Source organism: Anopheles nili, chromosome 3 (assembly GCF_943737925.1).
Source record: "Anopheles nili chromosome 3, idAnoNiliSN_F5_01, whole genome shotgun sequence".
In the NCBI taxonomy this organism is placed as follows: domain Eukaryota; kingdom Metazoa; phylum Arthropoda; class Insecta; order Diptera; family Culicidae; genus Anopheles; species Anopheles nili.
The window spans coordinates 171,354-195,000 of NC_071292.1; the positions used below are offsets into that span (position 1 = coordinate 171,354).

Genomic DNA, 23,647 nt, shown 5'->3' on the forward strand with positions numbered 1-23,647 from the left:
TGTTTTCGTCGCACATTGAGCAAACGGTACACATGGACACAACACACAAACTTTGGCTAATTTTCTTCAGCAATGATTGATTATAAAATTGCGTTCAATCTATTTCGCTATCAGACGCAGTACTTAGTTATTGAATGAGTTTTATGATACTAGCAAGCTAGTAAAGATGAAAATAAAGAAACGTCAAACGTCATCACAATGACAATGTAATATGGAAATAGCTTGTTTGGTTTAAATGTAAATAAAAATGTTGTGCAACCGGTTGCGCCGGGTGAACATCGCTGTTTTACGCGTACGTTTTGCAAACATTGTAGGGCATTTTTTTAGATATGCACATAGGTACACGGAAGGCATTATTAGCGAAAAGCATATTCGAAATATTGGTATTTTGGCACATATTGATGCGGGCAAAACTACGACCACCGAACGAATGCTCTACTACTCCGGACGTACCAGTATGCTGGGCGAAGTAAAGCATGGAACGACGGTGACGGACTTTTTACAGCAAGAACGCGAACGAGGCATTACGATATGCAGCGCGGCGGTTAGTTTCAACTGGAAGGAACATCGTATCAATTTACTCGATACACCTGGTCACATAGATTTTACCATGGAAGTAGAGCAATCACTTGCTGCGGTGGACGGAACCGTGATTATTCTTGACGGTTCTGCGGGCGTAGAAGCACAAACAGTAACCGTGTGGGGCCAAGCTGATCGTCATCATTTACCACGGTTGGTATTTGTCAACAAAATGGACAAGGGAAGTTCAGATTTCGATGCATGCGTGCAAGATCTAAAACATCGATTAGCTACAGTTCCAGTGCCACTACAAATACCATACAAAGAAGCTGGAGCATTGGTAGGTATGTTTGATATTCGTTCCTTTATTAGTATGTTATCGTTCGAGTACAGGAACGTTTGCTCTGCAGGAGTAATTGACATTTTGTCTATGACCAAAATCATTTGGGACTCCAAAAGCAAGGGTCGTTTATATAAAGCAATCCCATTACATGGAACAACTTTGCATGATAATGTTCGAGAAAAATTATATGAGCTGATCGACACACTATCGGGGATGGATGATAATCTTGCTCAAGCTATAATAGATGCGAACAGTTTAGAAAATGTTAAACTGAAGCTAGTGTTAGATGCTATTCGCAGTTGTACTTCGAAGCAGGTTTGTAAATTTGTTATGAAATTAATTAAATAAAAAGTATAGCAGCACTTTTTTTTAGCAAATAGTACCCGTGCTACTAGGATCATCCTATAAAAACGTAGGTGTGCAACTACTTATGGATAATGTATTAAACTTCTTACCAGCCCCAAGCGAACGTAACACGCTTTATGATTGCTTTGCGTAAGTGTAACATGATTAGCCATTAGCCATTAGTTTCGATCTTCAACCATTTCCTTTCTCTTTGTTTAAGAAATGATTTTGTTGGTAAGGTGTTTAAAGTTACACATGACAAACAACGCGGCCCAATTACGTTGATTCGTGCGTTTCGAGGCAATTTGAGGAAAGGATCTAAATTCATTACCGTCAAGTCAGGTGGATCGACAGAGACGGTACAACGCATTTATGAACCGCTAGCCGATGAGTACCGCGAGATTGATTCGTTCGGTGCGGGCAATATAGGGCTATGCGCTGGCCCCAAATCGACTGTGACAGGAGATTTAGTGATAGCAAATGCAGCTGCTTTGAGAAAAGCTTTGAAAATATTAGCTATCGTGGCTGGCGACAATCGGACTGAGGACGACGAAAAAGCATCGTTAGTTTCAAAGTTGGGTTTAAAAACTACGATACCAGATGCGGTTTATTTTTGCTCCATTGAACCACCATCAACGGGACAGCAAACAGCGTTAGAAAATGCGCTGCGTGAAATCCAACGAGAAGACCCAAGCCTCCGAGTGCGTTTTGATGAGGTAACCGGTCAAACTGTGTTGGGTGGCATGGGGCAATTGCATCTTGAAATAGTAAAATCACGCCTTCTAAGCGAATATCGAATCAATGCCGATCTCGGTCCTCTTCAGATAGCCTACAAAGAAGCCCTTCAACAATCCGCCCGAGGACAATGGGTTGCAGCAAAAGACATTGCTGGAAGTAAGCAATCTGTTTACGTAGATTTAACTATATGTCCCTGTTCGTCGCAAGATGAGCATAACATGGAGCGGTTTATACTAGATAACAGTGCCGAAGCGCAAGAAAGTTTGAAACTGGTTAGACCGCGACAGATGGCTCTATTTCGGAAAGGTGCTCTAGCCGCCTTACAACGAGGACCAAAGATGGGTGGCCAGATGGCGGATTGTATTATCAAACTCCACGCTCTAACGATAGACAAAGGTACCGCAGAGACCTTTATTATGGCTGCGGCTGCTCAGTGTGTTGGTAAAATATTGACGGATTCTAGGTGCCGCTTGCTAGAGCCAGATATGTTACTAGAAATAGTTGTGCCAAGTAAGTATCTGCCACCAATTATGGTTGATTTGAGTCGAAGGCGAGCACGTATCGAACATGTTACACCACGAGGATCTGACAGTAGCGTCATTAAAGCAAATGCACCTCTTGTGGAACTGGCAAATTACTCCACAGTATTACGCACGATCAGCTCTGGTACCGCGAGTGTTTCTATGGAACCGAATGGGCATTCCCTGTTAAATGAGTTACAAGAAAAACTAGCCTTGAAGCGTGCTTTCGGAATGGAATAATTAATAGGTTGATCACTCATAGGCTAATGAAGGAATAATTTATCCATCGTACTTGGAAGCAGAACGGAGAGGATGATAATTTTGGCTAATATTTCAGCGATACCGCTTCTGGGACATGTTCAAGGTTGAGCGACAAGTTCTCGTTCCTTTTCTGTTCCTTCGAAGATTGCCTGCTTTTGCAAAGCCTGCTGTAATTGTGCTGCATCAAACTTTTGCTTGGACCATCGATAGCGGCAAGGAAACCAATAACTTAAAGTGACGGCCATAAATGAACCAAACCCGATGTGCGTTGAAAGCTGCGGACGAGAAGTTTTCATAAATGCTAAAAATCCTATACCCATTCCGATGCTGATTCCATAAAGAAAGCTATTCCGAAAGCACGGAATTGTGCTCACATCTCGTCCGAAAATAATGATCGACTGAAACCAATAAACAGCAAAGATTTGATATCATTTAACCGTTATACCGTTTGTTGTTCGAGTTTATCTTTCTTACTTTTTCTGGAGGTGGATCGGTGACAGCAGGATTTTCCATAACACGGAATTGTTATTCTTTCACGTCTGGTAGTGGGATATAGATCAAGAACGTGGCCAACTGTTTTAAAAACAAGGGTACAAACGGCATAAAAATATATCTATTTTGCAGCCATTGGCTTTTAAATAAAACACATGGCCGCTTTCAAACTACTTGCGTATTAACACTTGTTATGATGTTATGAAATAAACTTTTGATCTGGTGAATCCTTTCCGTCGTCAAGTTAGTCTGACAGTTAAGTACTTACATGAATGAACGTTGGGCATGTTATGAATATCGATTCTTAGTTGCTCTTATACTGGGTATTGAAATGGGTTACAAACTTTACATACGTTTCATTTAGCAGCAAATCCATTTATAGTAATATTTTAGCTATTCACACTTTGCACTCTGAGATATAAACAAACATTCAAGCAATCAATATGATTTGACAGTTTCAAGAGATACAATGCTTTGTGTGATAGAAATGAGTGAGTAAAAGAAGAGAGAAATATGTTCGCTTGTGAGAGAATTGTGAAAAAAAATTATTCGTCATAATTGTGATCTTAACTACATTTTGCTGCCGTGACAAAAGAAAGGTAGTAAGATTATCTTTATACTGAGCTCTTCTATTATTCCGTTGTCTAAGCTTATTTCGTTGTTGCATTTTCGTGTTTTGTGGAACGGATTCGGAAAGATTATTCGTAGCCCGTTGGTTACGCCTGCTGTACGTGTGCTTACGTGTCCGTCCACTTATGCGGAATTGTTACTCATCGTCGTTTCACGATGATAATTATTTTGTGCGTCTTTGTTACTTGTTACAGAAGTATCATTTTTCTCGCTCTACTTCCCTGAAGTAGTCTAGTTTTCATAAAGAGATTTAGAGTTTAAAAGCGAATTTTATCAAGTGTCGTGATCATCGCAAGCCAAAAGTTTTAAGAATGTTCGGAGTAGCAACAATTTTTCATGTCGAATGATTTGGATTGCATGCTTAGTAGGGATGCAAAATTCATACATTCCTGCCTTGAAAAAATCTACCAAAGTTATTTACTAAATCACATTGTCTAGAATACGGGATGCGTTCCATCATCACATTGTTTGTCACACAGGGGTGCGGCATCAATCCCTTTGCTTAGCATGTGAAAAAAATGGAGGATAAACAGCACCAGCATCAAGCAAGAGCGCGAGAGTTAAAAGCGTGAGAAAAAATAGAAAGAAAGAAAAAATCGTTAGAAAAACGGAGGAGTTGCATGGAGAAAATCATCCGGTAACTTCCAGTTTCCGCCGAATAGGCGACTTAACTCAATCATAGGATGGCTTCAATTGGAAGGACACCAGAAAGTGCTGCTAGCCAGTATTTATCCCGTGAAATAACGTGTCGGAACATTCGATAGCCATGGTTGTGACCATCCTATTTAGTTGTGTACTTAAGTGAGCACGCCTAGTGGGGAGGAATATATTCGTTAAGTTTGGTAAAGTTCGTGAGATTTATTTTACCCTCACTGCTATTTCCAAAAAGTGTTGCTAGGTAGTGAGAAGTGTACCGGTACTATGTAATCGTTTATAAGTTGTATATACCAAACTATTACAATATTAGTATCCAGCTCAACATATTTGATTACGTAGCGATCGATACGCGTCATTTGGAAAGAATGGCGGATATATGGAGTACTCTCCACCAGAGAAATCTGCTCTCAGATGGAGGGCATCGTTTGTTTTGCGGAAGTGGCAACTAAGGTTATAGCTAACCTGTGCAACTAGTAACTAGTTTCAAGATTATCGTTGACAGTAAAAGAAAATAGTATTATAACAACATTCATGTGAAGTGTTACTCTGAGGTTAGCAAAGTGAAGCTGCTACGCAAAAGAATGTTTTTTTTTTGTTTTTAACACCTATGAGCAAAATTAAATGTATGTGGTGCTTTACCGTGTAAAAATTTGAAAAAAAAAATGCGCCACTTTCATCAAATGTGGGCGAATGGTAGTGATTTACTGAAACGCATGTAGAAATAGTATTTTAATGTAGATTTTTGCAAAAGCTTATGTTATACAAAGAAAACATATAATGTCTGTAAAAGTATAAAAAAAACACGTGCAATTCGGGAAATAGGATGAGAAGAACGGCTTAGTTTTTTGCAACGTTCATATTATGAATGAATGGTATGGGGGTGAAGAAGGAGCCGTTTCTTTATTAAATTATCGACGGGTAAAAGTAATCAGGTTGTGCAGTAGGCTGAAATTGGACTTTGCATATGCTGAGCCACACGGGGTCCATACGTAATTGGTTCTCTTTATTCTTTGTGTCTAAGCGGCGTAGTAAACACAGGTGGACTAGAGTTAACAAACACAAATTTATTTCGACTCATCATTTCGTTTTCAAGGACAAGGCAGAAGACCTCGACTAATCTCAACAACTAGGTTCTCTATCAGCTGTTTAGGAAACCACTATTTGAAATTGTTCTGAAACTTGAAGCTGTTTGTGTGGGCGTACGTGAACCCATTAAATATTCGCGGTCTGACGATTCCTGCCCGGCCGACGGATATCGTGATTCTTTCTTTGTGACTACATTTGTTTGATAAAATACCATATGTTGTCATATCAATGGGATGGCGAAGCATTAAAATATGCGTAACACAAGATGTCTGAATGTGCATCATGTGACAATGGTGACGTCTATTTCGTTTCCTTATAAGCTTGCACGTTGGACGGATCACTGTTCCCAATCTTGAATCAGGAGCAGGATAAAATGCTGTATTAATTATTGAAAAAAGAATAAAAAATGCTGAACATACTGTTCTTGGTTATACAAATTCATATGATTCGCCTGTTTGATGATTTGGAAGTAATAGGCAAGTCATTTTCGTGTATGTATGACTGGTCGGATTGGTATGTGGTCGGTCTTTGTTTTGAACGTATTCATGAGTTTGCTGAAATTGTTAAATGCACTTTGTTGTGCTATACCTGCACAGGTCCTTGAGTGCACTGCGAAACTTCATTTTGATTATCTATTTGTCTAGTGTATTAAAAACTACGACGAAATTGTGTGAAGGTTGATACTATTGGTAAATAGAAAGTTTGCAAATTTACCCAGATGCTATTCGTTAATTCTAAAATACTTTAACAAAAGGTTAGGCTCAAGTTCAAGAGTTTAATATTTTCTAAAATAAATACGACTCTATATTGAAATGAATCTTCTTGCATTTATTACAGCAAGAAACTTCCAGGATAAAGTTATTCTACTATTGGTGATTGACACGGTGATTTAAGCTCTGTGGTAGTATATCTTGCGGTCAACTTAAAGTCAACGTTAAGTCTATTAATTTACATTGCTACGTATAGTGCAGAAATATTTGTAAATCAACTGAACTGATGGCATCCAGCCCACGAGCAGGAGGCGCAGCTCAGCGCCCAAACGGTGCAACACAGAACAAAATTTGTCAGTTTAAGCTCGTGCTGCTCGGTGAGTCTGCAGTCGGCAAGTCGTCACTAGTGCTACGCTTTGTAAAAGGGCAGTTCCACGAGTACCAGGAGAGTACTATAGGTGCTGCTTTTCTTACACAAACCCTTTGCATCGATGATACAACAGTAAAGTTCGAAATTTGGGATACTGCTGGACAGGAACGGTACGTAGGCCTGTGTTACGATGTTAAAACTTAACACCCGTGAAATTCCCATACTGAAAAGATATTTTTCAACTATGTACATTACAGATACCATAGCCTAGCGCCAATGTATTATCGTGGTGCGCAAGCAGCGATTGTGGTGTATGATATTCAAAACAGTGATAGCTTTGCGAGGGCTAAAACGTGGGTAAAGGAACTACAAAGACAGGTATGATACTGTTACCATTAGATAAGGCTATATAGATGTACGATGCGACGTCATGTTTTCTTTGTAGGCATCACCAAATATTGTGATTGCATTAGCCGGCAATAAGGCAGATTTGGCAAATAGTCGTGTTGTAGACTATGAGGAAGCCAAGCAATACGCCGATGACAATGGGCTACTATTTATGGAGACGTCGGCTAAGACAGCCGTAAATGTCAATGATATCTTTCTTGCAATAGGTAAGTAACCACGTTCGAATGTTTCTGTAGTATTAGTAGGCTCTAGAAAATATTGCTAGTATACGATTGACTTTCGTGCTGTAATACGCCTGGTTTTTAACTGGCGAATTAATACGATGATTCGAACCGTGCATGGGGTAACTATCATGATGGTTTTCATCGATTGGTGTCGCAGAAATTGACTAAATTTTGCTCGGAAATGCTACGCTTTTGCACTATAAATATTTTTGCTCTCATGCACAAGGTGTGTTAGATTTATTGTTTCATATTTTAAATTTTTTCCGATGACTAGCTAAAAAGTTACCCAAAAATGAAGGTGCCGGACCACAGCAAAATATTAGACCTACGCAAAACGAAACTAACCGGCAGAATAGTGGCTGCTGCGCTGTAAGCAAGTGATGTTATTTAGCAGGTTAGCAGATATGTTAGCTAAGACAAGAACGCTAAGTAACACTATTTTTTTCTTGTTTTTTTTAGCTAATGGACTGTTGCATATGCAATGTGCAAGCTGCTGCTGCTTGAAAAATTGTATAATCGTAATTATCGTTACACTGGAACTAGAGAAGAGATTGAACGGGGAGCGGGGTGGTATGATAAATTTAATCACGTCATAATGTTAGGAACAGAGATGGGATCGATTCCGAAACATTGTTATGGCATACCAGAAACATAAAAGCATTATAATTAAAGAAATGAAACAATTCCCAACAAAATAAATGTAATAACAAAAAAACGAAAGAAGAAACAGAAGAAAATAGAGAAAAAAGTAACAGTGAAGCAGAAAATTGTGACATGATTCAAAAGATGCAATTAGAAGCAAATTCATAAGAGCATCCTACAGGTAGACGAAATTAAGGGAATTGGTTGCACTCATCGTTTTAGTTAAATTGGAATATATAATGCAGATGTTTTTTGTGTTTATGTTAGAAATGATAAAATAATATTACTATAAATATCTTTTCGATACTACTAGCAGCAATGGCGAGCCGTTTGTCACCTGTCATCATCAGCATATTAGCAAATCGGTACTCATGCAAACACGCGATTTCAAAATGCAATCCAATCAATTATAGACATGCAACATATGCACTCATGTATACGCGTAACATGCGGGAAGATTCTTAATAGCCGTATAAAATTAATTGAATGCAAAATATGTTTTTGTGCCATGTGTTGTTTGGCATACGATAGATTAATTTAAAATCACGTTCATCTTTTTTTTTTGGTTCGATTGGAAAAGTTCTATAACAAAAAAGGAGTCGTTTCATAATATGTAATTTGTTGAGGAATTTACTGTTTATCTGACCTTATGTGAGTAATTGAATGTTTTTTTTTGTTTTCCTGTATGCGTATATGTACGTTTGCTCCAGGTGACCAGACGGTATGATAGAATGTGTACTGTATTCATTTATGTGAGTAGGTTTTTGTTTTATGTTGTTTGTTCAGCCAATTACGATTTTGTTTTATGGCGCGGCGCGTATTATTTCGTCGGATTGAAAGATATAATGAATTTCAATTTGCAACCTTCGTGTTGTCGTCTTCGTGGAGTACAATACAGTATAAATGAGCGAGATTGTAGCATCAGAGATTGGTGAATCAAAAGCATTGAAATAGAACCAATTTTATTCCAGAAAGACACCTGGGCATAGAACCTATGTCGCGCGTTATCAGAGTGCACTATGGTCACGCATTCAGCGAGTCATTGCATACACAAAATAAAAATCGAAACTCAATATCGTACTACGCTGGTAAGTGTGTCAGGCGAATATTAGATATAATTAGTCTAAAAAGAGAAATTACCAGTCACAGGCACTACAAAATGATTGGAAATACTGTTTACGTGCAATAGTATTACCACACACAATATATAAAAACATAGTTATGTCGATACAGATTGTAAAATGTAGGACAAAATAAATTGAAATGCAAAAATTTTGTTTTGTAATAAGGAGCATATTTTTGGCAAAAAATATAAATTGATACAGACAACACATTGTGATTTATAGCAAAAGAGTGACAAATCCCATTGCGTAAAATTTCGAAAAAGTGGTGGAAAATACGTGCTATTATTGGTTTTTTAAAACTTTGATTAAAAATTTTCTCGTCTGAAAAGGATGTACATAGGGTACATTTGATTGCTTAAAAATACTGATATAAAAAAGGATTTTTTTGTATGTAAAGTCACATCCGAAGGAAAAAATAGGTTCTACCTAATGTTTTCAAATCTTGTTTTATCTTTTAGCAGTCAAATCTGTACTGCTTTAACAGGATCACTAAAATCATATGTTTGATATATTATGTTTCTGTGTGCAAATATAAAAATGGAGGCATTTGTAAAATATGGATTATAGTCATCAATATATGGGTTCGGCTCTACGGTGCTAGTAGTATTTATTAAAAATATTCACATTCTTATAAACACAAAAAACATAATCCCTGCATCTTCAACAGATAGCAATAAGAAAAAAGCGTTTTATTACCAATGCCTAAGAATTTTTAGCGGCACCTCAGTTTCATTGCAATAAGATACAGTACGCAAAAAATATTAATTTTTATTAAGTCCAGCTCCTTAAAGCAAACAGATACAGAAGGCATGATCCCATCCTTGGAATGATAACATCTTCCCAATAACAGCAAAGAGCAAAATCTGCTATGTGTATGGAATCTAAAATCACTAAGCCACACAAAATCAAGTGTGCGAAAAAGTGGCATATTATTTAAATTGAAATCAATAAAAACATGATGCATTCTGTACAGTAGAATGTTTTTCGGGTAGTCTATTTCTGTTTCATTTCTTCTTTGTTGATGGATTATCAAAGTACGATACCAGAATCAAGTTTTGCTGTATTAGTCTGTGAGTATTGCTCCATAAATTCTGGCAACAAATCCCAATATGACTTCTTTTATTCTTTAGATCTATTATTTAAATCGGTCCGGCTATGAGAGGTACAGTAAATTTTGCAATTTTTTTGAACGGTTTGGCGTTGAAAGGGGTGAGAACACAGGGAACATCTTGGAATGTATTACACAGTCATACAACTGAAACTCTTTCATGATCATTTATTTACACAACGAATCTGAGCGTGATACATTTACGTAGACATGCATCTGGCATCTGCCTTGATAAGGATCTGTAATTGCGACTGTTTTATTTATCTTTAATAAAAACAACTGTTTTATAAGCATACTTTCAAACGTGTGGTCAAGCCATAACGGGGTTTATTTAAATCAAAACGGCACTTGTTTGTTTGGAGCTCAAGTTGTCCTTTTGTAGCCCTGCGATTGGTTGGTCAAAGTTCGACAGTCGTAACATTTTTCTTCCTTGATCATGTAGTATATGGTGGCAGAGGAAAAAATGTACTTAGATCTTCTCGAGTCTTCTTCTTTACTGGCCCGCTCACAATTGAGCACGTCGAAATGACATGGCCTACCTTGCTATGCTTAGCCAAGGCTTTCATGACTTTTAATTACTCGTAGCTGGAAAGTCAGTCCTGCGTACGGGGAAGGGCCCAGACGAGATTCGATACCGATATTTATCGTGTGTTTATGCTAACGCTTCGGCTATCGAGCTCCCCCAATCTTCGAGTCTATATTCTGCAAAAATATCGATTGTTCCCATTATAGAATGTAACACGAGCATCGAACATCATGCTAGTGTACAGTTGTGATATTAAAATTGTGCAAATAAAGGAATGAGTTTATCAGCAGATAGGGCAATGGTACAAACGTACGCTAAGAATGCTTTTGACCTGGAACGATTGTTTCGTCAATTATTTTGAAAATCATTTCCATTTCTTACTTTTTTGTTACTAGATGCAGTGCCGATATGTATTATGTAACCCGCAAGCAAACATATTTTTTTTATTGAGAAAATTCGTCTCTTTATCCCGAATTTCAAGCTTTCGCGTTTAATTGTTGTCCATTGACAGAAGAGCATCCCAGTCGATATTGTTGTTGTAAACCTCCTGTTGCAACCAGAGCTCGTAATTCTGCTTGAACTCTTCGCTCAATTCGATTTCTTCCGGTTTACGCGCTAGCCCGCCATAACAGGCTGGATTATTCCGCTCCGATGCACCAAGAACTGATGCAACACCACCACTGGAGGCACCTCCATTTGTACAGCCGAGCGATCCTGGTACACCACCCGCAGAGTTCAGCCCATCACCACCAACAATGCCACCTCCGATCCCAGCTGAACCACCGACGCCGATCCCACCTCCAATTACTTCGATCGGGTCGTCATAGTCGAGACCCTCGATACCGGCTAGTATTCCATTCTGAACTTGCAGGTACCGTCGATTGTTAAACCGATCAACGCCACTCTTGAGGGCACATTCGTCCGCCTGAAAATCCCAGGGTCGGGCATCTAAATCGTTTCCGAATGCCCAGTCGTCGTTTAACCGATGGCGTACCTTGGCGTAGATTGCACTAATTGTCTTCATGTTCGATTTGCGCCATTGCCGACCGAGGTACTTGGTTTGCATTTTAAGCAGTTTCAATACGTACAGTTGCATAAGGGCATGGCGTACCTTTAGAGTACGTTTCAAAATCGGTGCCGATTTAAATACGACCAGCATCATGATACGTGAGTGCTTCCATTTTGTAAGTTTGTTCAGTATGCGCAACAGATTGATGCAGGAAAACACATTTCGCCACGAATATGTTGCCGAATCGCCGACTAGCATCGATTCCGAAGTCAGTTCCGGTTGTTCACCAATCACGCAGGATGGAAAATCGATAATCGGAATGCCGTTGTTCGCTCCAACATAGCTCATGATATCTTGGTTGAAAAACTTCAGCACAAGAGGGATGCAATTCGCAAACACTAGATGCTGCGAGATAAACTCAAACTGATAAATATGATTGATCTTAAAATGCTTCAGATATAATAGCAGGATAGCCGATACAGCTTTAACAGTAATCTCCTTATGACGACTTACGTCGATTCCTAACTTTGATGATTGAAGTACCGTCATTCTAAGAATTTGTTAACAAAAGTAATAATAAAAAACCACAATAAGTTTTTTTGCAAGGCACCCACTTTATATATTCGAAGCCATAGCTACTTACGGCATGTCTTCTGGCAATACATCTGCCATGATGTTGATGCTTTCGGTTTTGGCTTTGGAGGTCGGAGCAGCAGCTAAAAGGATTTTTAACAAGGATATCATGTACTGCGATAAATTGGGTAGTAATGCCTGATACAGAATTTCGGTTGGTGTTAACAATATCTCATCTTCAGCCGTGGAGAGCGGATTGCGGTTAACTTCATCTTCTCGTCGAATCTGCACATCTGCCAAACTGACGTACATGTGCTGGAAAGCAGCGACAAGGAAATCAATATAATAAATTATGCTCACAGTGCTCACGAGTTGCGGGCCATATTCAGCACATAAATTTACCTTATTAAGTGTTTTAAATCCTTCCTGAATCGGCTGCGGTAATCCAGCTATCGTTTCATGGTCATCTTTCAGAGTAAACCCAATGAATTTGCTTCGCGAATTGTTGAGAAATATATCTATATCCTTTCGTCTAATTTTCGGCGCCCAGGGAAGACGGTTAGTGACCTCTTGTGGAGGTTCAGGTTCAGGTTCAACTTCAGCTGGTGCTGCTGGCGGCGGTGTAGTTTGATCTTCTTGCTTAGACTGTCCTTGTTCCGAAGCACCATCTGAATTGATAGAGGAACCGTCCTCTCCAGATGTTGTTGCATTTGCAACGTTTGCCGTTGCTGGGTCATCATACTGGCGAAAGTAGTCGGAAAGATCTTCTTCATTTTCAGTCGCCGATGTCTCCATCTCAAGGCCCAATTGCTCTTGTTCGTCTAAAGAGCTTTGTTTTATTAAGCTCTGGATTACATGGGAAGTTGGAGGTACATATAAATATATATATATATATATATATATATATATATATATATATATATATATATATATATATATATATATATATATATATATATATATATATATATATATATATATATATATATATATATATATATATATATATATATATATATATATATATATATATATATATATATACATAAATACTATATACAGAGTCTGGTTCATTCAATATACAAGGTTGTATATTGAATGAACAACACTCAATTTCGACAATGTATGTAATGAAGCTTTTACGTGCGTGCCTTGTGAATATGTGTACAAGTGTACATAATATGAGCTGGTTTTAAATTAGTGTTCGATTAAAAATTTATTAAAAATATATAAAAATTATGTTTAAAAACAAATCGACATAACATAGCGTCTAAGTTTCATGAATTAGAAGATATATTGCAAAACCAAGATCATGCTGCACATCACGCACATAGGCATAGTACAAACTAAAACTTTACAAAGAAAAGAAAAAATAATAGAAAATATAAAACAGGAACTATAAAAGATAAGAAATGTGTGGAGATGACTTGATCTGATGAGATAATAAAGTGTACAATTTGGAAAATTTGTATGTAAAAGAAAACAAGATCGTCTGATTAAAAATATACAGTTCTGCTTTCTAGAATACTAATTTTGTATGAAATTGAAGTTATAATTATAAATGCCTAAAAATTATTGAAGTTTTTTTTTAACGAACAAACGTGTATAATTATAAATACTTAAAAATTATTGAAGATTTTTTTTAACGAACTAACAAAGAAGCAAAAGCGATTATATTTTTTTGTTGAAGAAGTGAAAGAAATCGAATCTTATTTTCAAGTTTGTAATACATATGATGAATAATTCAAATTTAACCTTATACAACAACTCGCTAAATATTTGAATGTTTGTGAAAACATTCATTTAACTTAAGAAATGAATAACACAAGGTATCAAATATATGAATGAATGATTATACGAATGAATGTTGAATGAAAGGGCTGCACTGGTATAAATATAAACAAATGCTTGATGTTCATTTATGTGTTTTGTAAGATGTTTTATCATTAAAAATTTGCAATCAATAGTTACGGAACGAGGCAACGAAGTGGTAGTATATGCTCTCCTGAGTACTTGGAAAGAAAGAGGAGACACAATGAAATAATAAACGGAAAAAAATTAAAACGCAAATATCGTCAATGTTTTTGGCAAAAAAATTGTTGATGGTATCATAACCATTTTGTTTTGTTTCGTTATTCTGAGTAAGGCAGAATTCGTCACCTAGTGAGACTATTTGCAAAACTAACTCCAGAATCATTTTTCATAACGGGAATCAGTTTGTTTCATACGAAGTCAAGAAGAATATCCACAATTAGTGATATTCGCATCGTGCTTGAAGCTTGATTCTAGTAATACAAATCAATCAATCATATCTTTCATTGCTGTAGAAATATAAAACTTGCCAGCCAAACATATTCAGCAGTTTAACAATAGACAAAAGTAAAATAGTTTAGAGATTCAATTCAAAGTTCAAAAAGGAAGAAGTGAAGGGAGAATAGAAAGGCAGTGATTATTTGAAGTTGAAGCATTACGAATAATATCTTTCGATTGAAAAGAAAATTAAAAAAATCCCAGGTAACCATTTTTACCAAACGACAGCATAAATACAGGAACATTACAGAGATAAAGATAGAGATAGTGTGGTAGTAAGAGTGAAAAAGAGATAAAGCAAGTTTTTGAGAAATTTTTAAAAGGTAAGTAAGTTAGTAGAGTAAAAGGGCAAGTAAGTGAGAGTTGTGAGACATAAATTGGAACTGGGAAATAGAGTAAATGATTGTAAAATAAAATTTGAAAGGAATGAAAGGACCGAAGAAAAAATAAAAAAATAAACAGATGAGACTCAAGAAAGCTTCACTACCTCTTGCGTTTGACTAGGGTTCGTACATACTCTTCGGGATGGTCTGCTACGTTTGGCGTTTTGATTGTCATCATTTGAAGGTGCCGTAATCGGTGGGGAACTGGCACGCATCACTTTTGATATCTCTAACGTGTCTTCTCGATTCAAGGGAAGGCCGGCCGCACTACGATACTTATCTTAATAGTTACAAAAAGAACCAAAAGCTCATTAGTCATTTACCAAACATTAACGACCATTTGTAATCTTACCTTTTAAATATTTCAGTGTATCCATGCCTCCCAACGACACTAGAGAAATTTTCCAGAGTAAGAGTAACACTTTCTTCATAGGGAAATGTGGTGCCACTCCGGAGCAGAAATGTGTGACCATCCCGAGTAGTTTTACTGACAGCAATTCATCACCTATGGGGTGTGCTAGAAGGAAATTGCCAACAAGGAAAAAGAATCGTTGAATTTCATCCGATTTCATTCAGATTGAAATGATTAGAAAAGAATGGTTATTACTTATTTCTGTGACAAAATTCAAAACCATCTGATAGTATTCCTGGTTTTTGCTTTCTTTTTCGGCACGCATTACTTCGGTCATAATATACAGCACTGATAAAATCACTCGTAAATCGATCGAATCTGCTAGCGATACAGCTATTTTTCGCATTGCAATATTGGCTGTGGATGAATTGCTAAAAAAAATAACATGAGCTTTAGCTTGATGTAACATAGTTTACAACGAATGATAGGGATAGAGAAAAAAGAGAAAGGAAAACATACAAAGATATTACTTACTCAATTTCAAGATTCAACAGTTCAACGAATGCTCCAAAAACGCCGGCTTCGTAAAGCATCATGACATTTTTTCGTGCCCACATTTGTTGCTCCTGATCGGATTGCACTTCCGCCCAACAGCCTTGGGCCAGGTACAATATGCATCGAGCAGCCTTCATGCGTTGAATCTTTTTCGACATATCAAGTTGATCGAGTAATTTTAATATTATTCCCTTTTGTTCATCTTCTGAAAGTTTTTGCCAACTTGGTGGAAACTTGTACAGTTCCATCCGATCTTCAAATGCCTGTCAAAAGTTGTTCGTTACTTAAATTTTCTAGTACTTGAAGTCACGATTAACATATTTCATCAACATTACCTTGACATTGTGTTGGAATTCTGTTTGTTCTGTATAGCTGTATAATTCGGAAATTTCATTCGTATGACTATCCGCATCTGAGTAAACAAAATCAAGATCGGGAAATTCTAATGCATTGCTCCCCTGCAATAAAAATGTTGAATATGATGTGTATGTGATATTGATTTAGGAACATTGATATTGTGACGACAAAACATTTATGAGAAAATGAAAGAATGATAGTTTTAAATAACTAATTATTGAGAAAAAGTCTGATTTCAGTTAATTCTTGATATAAATGATAGTGAAAAAGGTAATGGATTCCAATGATCAAAAAATTATAATACATAAAAATGAATACTAAGGCGACGAATCACATTTAAATGGATGAAAGAAATAAAACAATTGTTAGAAAGAATGTCCCTTCCACGTTTTATCGATTCCATATCGATATTTTTTCAAAAAGTACAGCGTGATCATCTAAATGATTATCTTATTAAATACAGATTCTTGAGCTCAGTTTAAGCATATTTGTTTTTCCTGTCTTTCCAATAGTTTCAATGCCTTTAAGGTGTAGAACTGGAACAATAGGCAAAGCGACCAATTCTGCATTGACGGCTGAAGTTGTTGAGGGCTTAAGGGCATCCCACGTAGTCACTTTCTGGATAGTTAATAAAATAGGTGTGGGTTGCTTGCACAGGTCACTTACATCAAACTAGCAGAAACGAGGTAGCAAAGAATTATTTCCCGTACATAGTAATGTGCACAACTAGCACACATATTCAAGAATACCATTTTTGTTGTTGCTTCCTTTGGGTGTGGTTGAGAAGAAAGTAAAAACCATAGTTCCAATTTGCAAAAAAAACATTTTCGGAAGTTACTGCATGGATTTTGAGGAACTTGCTTTCTTAAACACACGGCGAAGGAAGCGCAGTGCAATCGATCGATTATAGTGTATTACAAAAATGCCCTCTCCCTCCCTTCTTGTCATACTTACATCGGGCATCTCATTTTCATTGAAATTGTATATCGCCAACATGTCACCTTCCATGGCGATAAAACGACGCTGCAAAATGGATTGTTTTGAGTGCTAACGAGTCTTCTTTCCAAACGCATCCACCAGTGGTTTTCGATAGTTTTGTATCAAATTAAACATTCACTTTTTCATCACTTTTCACTCATCACTCCTAACATTTATTATGAGACGGTAAATATATTGGTATACGTATGAAGGAATTACACAATACATCACTTTTTCATATTACTTGAGTGTAAGACCAAATCATCGAACATCTTTAAGATTGTAATGATAAAAGTTAAGATTTATGAGTTTCGTTGAAGATGTTTTCTGCGGTACCTTTAATACTATTCTTAGGAACAATGAGTACTTGTTTTTTTTTGTTAGTTTGACATAACGACTGTCGAAAAGGTGAGTGAAGATGTCAAATGCATGTACAGTTTTTAGACCGTTGAATTATGAAAAAAAATCGTTATATCGTTATAATTATCGTGCTCTGTGTGTTTAAATTAAATAAATAAACGAAGTAACTCAAATTGACGAATTACAAAACAATTGGTTGTATTTTTCCTAGAGGTCATAGTATCTAAATGGACAATTTTTCAAATCCATATGATGGATTTTTACAAGTATCTTATACCATGGAAGTGGCGTTCCATTTGTATCCATGAAGCTGGTATTAATCCTTTTTCTATAAATAAATATGCAAGAAAAAAGAGGGAACAATAAAAAGAACTAGTAAATGAGTACCTCATGCCACACGAATAAAAAAGGGTGGCTTTAGCTCGTAAAAATAATTGAAACGGCTTTGTTTATGATAAAATATTGCATAAATTTGAACAGTAAAATGATATCATAGAAATATGTGTAAATATTTATATTCATTTGCATTCTTTTAAGAAACTTGAGCATTTTCATTGAAAAAAATATGGAAACTTGAAAAAAAAAACGATCGCATTCGCTTTGAAACAAGTCGGGCCTTGCCTGATTGGTTTGGTTGTATCTTGACATTTATTCTTTTGCGAGAACCAGACCTATTTATAAAACCGCTTCGATAAAACAGTTTGCACGAGGCCTGTAACGCCAAAGGGTTGTGTTATGCAAAATCACTTAGTTGGTCAACGCTTTAAAAGGATTAGTTTTGACTATAGTATATGTCGGTTACGCGTATGCAGTAGTAGTAGAAGCGTAAACAACTGAACTATATCACGAAGCGAACTAGAGATCTTGTTTCAACTTTTGAGCCATTTTGGTGAAGGTGATTCCTAAACGAAATATTGACTAAATGACGACGTGAAAATGTATTTCATCCGAACAAAAGTAGGTTCAAGGAATGCAAGCATGTATGAGTGAATTAGTAGATGGTTGAAAAAAAAATGATGAATTCGTTTTGCAGTAGTTACGAGAAATAAGATTTTTTTTCCAATGGAGGCGCATGGTCTAGTGTAGTGTGTGACATTTATTTTAAATTGTATAGTGTAATAGATGGAATAATCCCGACTTAACCTAATTTTTGTAATTGAAACGCATTAAATCACGAATTCTGTATATATACATATATGTACACATATTACATTCAAAACATATTTTCATTACATATATGTACATTTAAAATATTTTATTTAAAATACATGATTATCAAGGAATGAAATTATTGTCTTATTCATCGTGTAAATTCTATTAGGATGCATTGAACCATTTATGTATTCTCTGTTTGCAATAGAGCAATAATCAAAAATACTGTTATAAAATATTACTTATAAGTGTCCACCTTCCGGATTACGATCTAGTGTCGCTCATGTAGCCTGTGCGATACGCTATTGAATAGGAATAAAATGGTAGAGAAAATCGATACAGTTTTGCAAAGTGCTACTAACCTAGTCTAACCGCCAAGACCCATATTGTGTTTTCTTTTTTTCACAACACTCGTCATGTGAGCTACAATTGATGTGTGAATCAGTTAGCGCTGATGTAGTGTTGTCCAAAGGTCGGTTTGCAGAGCGAGACAATCCCATCGATGGTACAATCAACACACTGGCTAATTTAACATTGTAGATCCTAGATGAAGATTTCAATTGAATGAATGATGAAATTGTGATATTTTATTGTGATGGATATAATCTGACTCGTTAAAGGCAATTATTTTATTATAAATGGTAATTAATACTCGTTCGATGCATGACGTAAAATCTTTATAAATATTCTAGCAAAAAAGGTATTTAAGATACACTTGCTCTCCGAATGATCACATAAAGCTACAAGAAATTTGATCGGATTGTATTATTATATTGGTCTTTAGATACTATAAACACTGAAACTGCTGGGGAGTGTGATGGCACATACGCAACAGTGCTTTTTGAAGTCCGAAAAGGAACAACTAAGTCAGCAAGACACATCACCAACTATGGCTAGTCGTCGGACAAATTGTAAACAAATATTAGCAGAACACAAACTCATATTTATCACTTTGAGCGGAGTTCTGTCAGGAGTTGTAATAGGTGAGTAAGAGAAAGTTTGATGACTGATCAAAGTAACAATAAATTTAAAATTCTTATCCTTCTTCAAAATATGTTTTTTTTTCTATATATTTTATTAGTCTTACATTTACCAATCATGTTAACATATATTACAAAACTATCAAAATTTAACTATATCGTTTTATTGAATCAGATTCATACATTAAATTTGAAGGAATTCATCTAACACACAATATGAAGCTAAGCCATTTTGTGTCATCGATTTATGATCCTGATTTTTTCTCTATTAGACGTTTTTGTTGCTCTGGGCAGGCTAGTTGATAGAGCAGCTGAATTAGTGTTCTCGTTGGTCGTCCTGTCATTCTATCATTAGCAAGATATGGAATACCAGCTCCTTTCTTTAGCATTCCAACTCCCGTTATGTCCAAGTGCACCCAGTCCACACAAGGTACGAATTCTTTTAAAAAAGCTGCACCCAAACATGCACTACCTTTACCGCGTCCAGCATTGCTGATATCCACGTTGCTGTACTCTGTAAAGAAATAATGTTGAATACCAAAGCCAACGCTATTTCACATCTATATCATAGTAAACTTACGGGTAACTTTTTGCGTGTAGTACTGCCATAATGGCATACGCCATACACGGTCGCCGCTGATAGCTCCCGCTTTCTGTAACTGAGCCCACAAGAAGTCCGAGTTGGAGAATACTCCACTAGCAGCTCCGCCTAGTGCATGGACTACACCATCAGATAGCGTAGCAATGTCGATGACGGTTTTTGGTTTAAACGTAGTCTGTCCGTAGATGAATGTGTCGGCTAGCATTAGTCGACCGGCGTTGTTTGTGTCGTGCACGGCTACAGTTTTGCCGTTCATGGCCGTGATAACATCGCCTGGTTTGAAAGCCATTCCTGAAGGCATGTTCTCGCACAGAGGAATTAATCCGACAAGGTTGACCGGTAATGACAGCGCTGCGGCTGCACGAATAGTTGCCACAACCGATGCTGCTCCCGCCATGCTGGCACGAAACTTTGCCATGTCTTCCGGGTTCTTTAAACACAATCCACCACTGTTGAAAGTCATTCCTTTGCCTGCGAGCATGATCGGACGACCCGACTTGTCATCTCCGCAGTAACTTATCTCTAGAAAAATTGGAGGCTCACAAGAGCTGCGAGCAACTGACAAGAAGCAGGACATGTTCTTTGCTTCAGCCCAGTCCTTATTGCGAACTTCGATGTTTACTCCACACGGGCATAATGCATCAACAGCAGCCTGTGCAAAGGTTGTTGGTGTGATTTGGTTAGCTGGGCCATCGGTAAGGCTTCGTGCCAAATTCTGCGCATCTGCTTTGAAGAGACCACGTGTCCATGCATCTAAGTCAGACGAATCGTAGAGATCTAATTTGGGGATAGGTTTGCGATCTTTTTTCGTTTTGTTTGCTTGATAGCGCCACGTAGCCAGGCCACTGCCTTCCGCTGCTTGTTCAGGGTAATCCATCGGATCAACATATATCTGTGTACAACCTTCATTTGCAAGCGCTTTAGTGCCGATACCGGCGGCAACTCGTACGTTTTCCAGCCCTTCATCGATGACCTCAAGTTCATTGAAGCCAATTCCTTCAATACCAAGTCCCACAATGGCAATCGATCCTATTTCGGGATCGAGATTGTTGAATACTTTAACGGTTCCTAGCTGCCCTTTCAAATTGCATCTATGAAAAAAGTGATAACACAAGCGGCCATGCCATTAATACCATAATAGGAATACAGTTTATGTTCCCGTAACACAACTTACTCTTTGATCAGGTTCAAGAGTTGTCCATCGGTCTTGGCATCGAAGTGAATAGCAGTCGGAGAAAGGCGTGGTTCTTCAGTGTCAATTTCCTGCTGATACAACCCAAGCACAAGGCCTTTCTGCGGAGTAGAAACGCGATCTCGAATATTCAGACGTCTGTATATCGGCAAAAAAGAAAATACAGCATATATTGATGCAAAAAGGTTACCTCAGCTCGGTTTTCCCCAATTTTTGTAGAATAGTGACACATTTTTGGAATAGCTCTACGACTAGTAGTAGTCAGATATTTTCTGGCAATTGTGGAAAGCATTTTGAACTGAGTCTTCGAACAACGACGATTCTACCAGGCTTGATTTCCTTGCGATACTTCTTTCTGCGGTAACTGAAACGTGTCTGATGTGAATGAACATCTTTTCCCTGTTGAAGATACAGTTCAAAGTTTACTTTGATTTGATGACTCATATGCCACGATAAATACACGGCCTGCTATAGTAGGAATGATAATACATTACTGATGCATTATTTCGAATATATATTTTTTATTACGAATAAAACCAACGCAATTTTACTATTTTCTGTTTTCTATTTTTTTATACTATAGGGTTCACGTTACGGCCTTTAGGATTATCTAGTGACACTCTGATGCTTATTGCATATCCTGGTGAATTATTTATGCGTGTGCTAAAATTGATGATTCTGCCTTTAGTTATAGCTAGCTTGATAAGCGGATCATCTAGCTTGAATGCTAAATTAAACGGCAAAATAGCCCTTCGCACTTTTACGTACTTTTTATCAACGTCTTTGTTAAATGCAATTCTCGGTACAGTGCTCGCACTGACAATACATCCCGGTAATCCCAACGAGAATAGCGTTGTCCGGGATCATTCTGCAAAGGAAAACCGGGCTAAAACGGTAAACCTGATGGATAGTGTTCTAGATCTGGGACGGTAAGTAATGAACAATATACCAAGGTAGAAAAATGACTTCACACGTAATTTTGTTGTTTGCTATAGGAATATTTTTCCTGACAACATTTTCCAAGCTGCCCTTCAGCAAGCTCACACCGTGTACGTGCCTAAGGAAAATGTTGCCTTAAGAGCAAATAGTACCGACGAGTCTATAGCGCCTACTACATCGGCCACCAACCTCATCGAATGGACGGGGCAAACCATGGAGTGGACTCGAATAGTCGAGTATCGACCCGGAACTAATTCTCTGGGCATCGTTTTTTTTTGTTTAGTTTTCGGGACTCTGCTAAGTACAATCGGTCACAAGGGACATGTGGTAGTGCAGTTCTTCTCGGCCATTTTCGATGTGATCATGAAAATGGTGACAGGTGTTATGTGGCTTACACCTATAGGAATCGGCAGTGTGATTGCAGGCAAAATTTTGAGCGTCAACGATATCGGAATCGTAATGACACAGCTGGCATGGTTCATTTTTACCATTGCGCTTGGAGTATTCCTATACCAGTGGATCTTCCTGCAAATAATCTATTTCGTCTTTATCCGCAAGAATCCATTTCGGTTTTATCTTGGGCTAGTTCAGCCTATATTGACTGGATTTGCGACAGCATCCACGGCAGCAGCATTACCTTTAACGTTTCGATGCATGAATGAACGACTGAAAATTGACTCGCGCATAACACGCTTTGTGCTTCCAATCGGCTGCAACATAAATATGGATGGGACGGCGTTGTTTATTGCAGTAGCGTCAATCTTCATTGCGCAGATGAGTAATGTGACGTTGAATGTGGGTCAAGTGGTGACTGTCATACTAACATCGACTGCCGCTTCAATGAGTTCGGCCAGCATTCCTTCTGCAGCGCTCGTACTGCTCCTGATTGCATTGTCCGCAATTGATGTCCCAATCAACAATGCTACGCTGTTATTTGCTATCGATTGGTTTGTGTAGGTTTGCTATGTTAACATTAGCTTTGTGTGGCTACTAATTTTATTTTTTCTTCTCGACAACAGGGATCGCATCCGAACAACCAATAATCTGCTAGGTGATTGTTATGCTGCTGCAGTTGTGGAACATCTGTCGCGTCACGAATTAAAGCTTTCTGATATTGATGCATACTACAGTGACCAAAATCTGACTTCTAATGAGTCGTGTATCCAAGACCGAGATAACAATCAGCAGTCATCCTTTCCTAA

The 23,647-nt window shown here is 37.5% G+C and overlaps 6 protein-coding genes across 9 annotated transcripts in view; 3 read left to right on the forward strand and 3 right to left on the reverse strand.

Annotated features, from left to right (window-relative positions):
• The first annotated feature begins 247 nt into the window (after positions 1 to 247).
• Positions 248 to 3,120, forward strand: LOC128722765 (ribosome-releasing factor 2, mitochondrial). Its single transcript, XM_053816444.1, has 4 exons — positions 248 to 863; positions 930 to 1,177; positions 1,236 to 1,357; positions 1,428 to 3,120. The coding sequence occupies exons 1-4, from the start codon at positions 248 to 250 to the stop codon at positions 2,704 to 2,706; spliced, it is 2,265 nt and encodes a 754-aa protein (XP_053672419.1). The 3' UTR covers positions 2,707 to 3,120.
• Positions 2,688 to 3,612, reverse strand: LOC128722766 (cytochrome c oxidase assembly protein COX20, mitochondrial). Its single transcript, XM_053816445.1, has 3 exons — positions 3,488 to 3,612; positions 3,202 to 3,300; positions 2,688 to 3,125 (listed from the first exon to the last, which is right to left on the reverse strand). The coding sequence occupies exons 2-3, from the start codon at positions 3,238 to 3,240 to the stop codon at positions 2,826 to 2,828; spliced, it is 339 nt and encodes a 112-aa protein (XP_053672420.1). The 5' UTR covers positions 3,241 to 3,300; positions 3,488 to 3,612; the 3' UTR covers positions 2,688 to 2,825.
• Positions 3,613 to 3,750: 138 nt separating this feature from the next.
• On the forward strand, positions 3,751 to 9,870 carry LOC128726281 (ras-related protein Rab-5B). Of its 4 annotated transcripts, none has more exons than XM_053820080.1 (7): positions 3,751 to 3,818; positions 6,430 to 6,493; positions 6,559 to 6,842; positions 6,930 to 7,050; positions 7,118 to 7,286; positions 7,579 to 7,698; positions 7,764 to 9,870. In XM_053820080.1, the coding sequence occupies exons 3-6, from the start codon at positions 6,589 to 6,591 to the stop codon at positions 7,683 to 7,685; spliced, it is 651 nt and encodes a 216-aa protein (XP_053676055.1). In that variant the 5' UTR covers positions 3,751 to 3,818; positions 6,430 to 6,493; positions 6,559 to 6,588; the 3' UTR covers positions 7,686 to 7,698; positions 7,764 to 9,870. The 4 variants fall into 4 exon arrangements, with proteins under 4 accessions (XP_053676055.1, XP_053676053.1, XP_053676052.1 ...); XM_053820078.1 differs by lacking the exon at positions 3,751 to 3,818 and adding exons at positions 4,147 to 4,486; positions 6,237 to 6,346 and having other exon boundaries at positions 6,430 to 6,842; XM_053820077.1 differs by lacking the exon at positions 3,751 to 3,818 and adding an exon at positions 4,147 to 4,691 and having other exon boundaries at positions 6,430 to 6,842.
• A 182-nt stretch (positions 9,871 to 10,052) lies between these two features.
• Positions 10,053 to 17,282, reverse strand: LOC128726279 (striatin-interacting protein 1 homolog). Its single transcript, XM_053820076.1, has 10 exons — positions 17,198 to 17,282; positions 16,222 to 16,344; positions 15,866 to 16,149; positions 15,587 to 15,762; positions 15,332 to 15,496; positions 15,114 to 15,259; positions 12,973 to 13,132; positions 12,689 to 12,921; positions 12,357 to 12,601; positions 10,053 to 12,263 (listed from the first exon to the last, which is right to left on the reverse strand). Exons 1-10 carry the CDS (start codon positions 17,249 to 17,251, stop codon positions 11,195 to 11,197), a joined length of 2,655 nt encoding a protein of 884 aa, XP_053676051.1. The 5' UTR covers positions 17,252 to 17,282; the 3' UTR covers positions 10,053 to 11,194.
• Positions 17,283 to 19,400: 2,118 nt separating this feature from the next.
• LOC128722842 (excitatory amino acid transporter) overlaps positions 19,401 to 23,647 on the forward strand; it is a 4,678-nt gene continuing 431 nt past the window's right edge. The window contains exons 1-4 of the mRNA XM_053816524.1: positions 19,401 to 19,716; positions 22,090 to 22,435; positions 22,502 to 23,398; positions 23,465 to 23,647. The exon at positions 23,465 to 23,647 is cut by the window's right edge and continues 431 nt beyond it. Coding sequence (XP_053672499.1) covers positions 19,551 to 19,716; positions 22,090 to 22,435; positions 22,502 to 23,398; positions 23,465 to 23,647 — 1,592 coding nt within the window. The 5' untranslated portion in view covers positions 19,401 to 19,550. The remainder of the gene's footprint in view (positions 19,717 to 22,089; positions 22,436 to 22,501; positions 23,399 to 23,464) is intronic.
• LOC128727556 (cytosol aminopeptidase-like) lies at positions 19,959 to 21,798 on the reverse strand. Its single transcript, XM_053821481.1, has 4 exons — positions 21,697 to 21,798; positions 21,489 to 21,607; positions 20,294 to 21,405; positions 19,959 to 20,227 (listed from the first exon to the last, which is right to left on the reverse strand). Exons 1-4 carry the CDS (start codon positions 21,796 to 21,798, stop codon positions 19,959 to 19,961), a joined length of 1,602 nt encoding a protein of 533 aa, XP_053677456.1.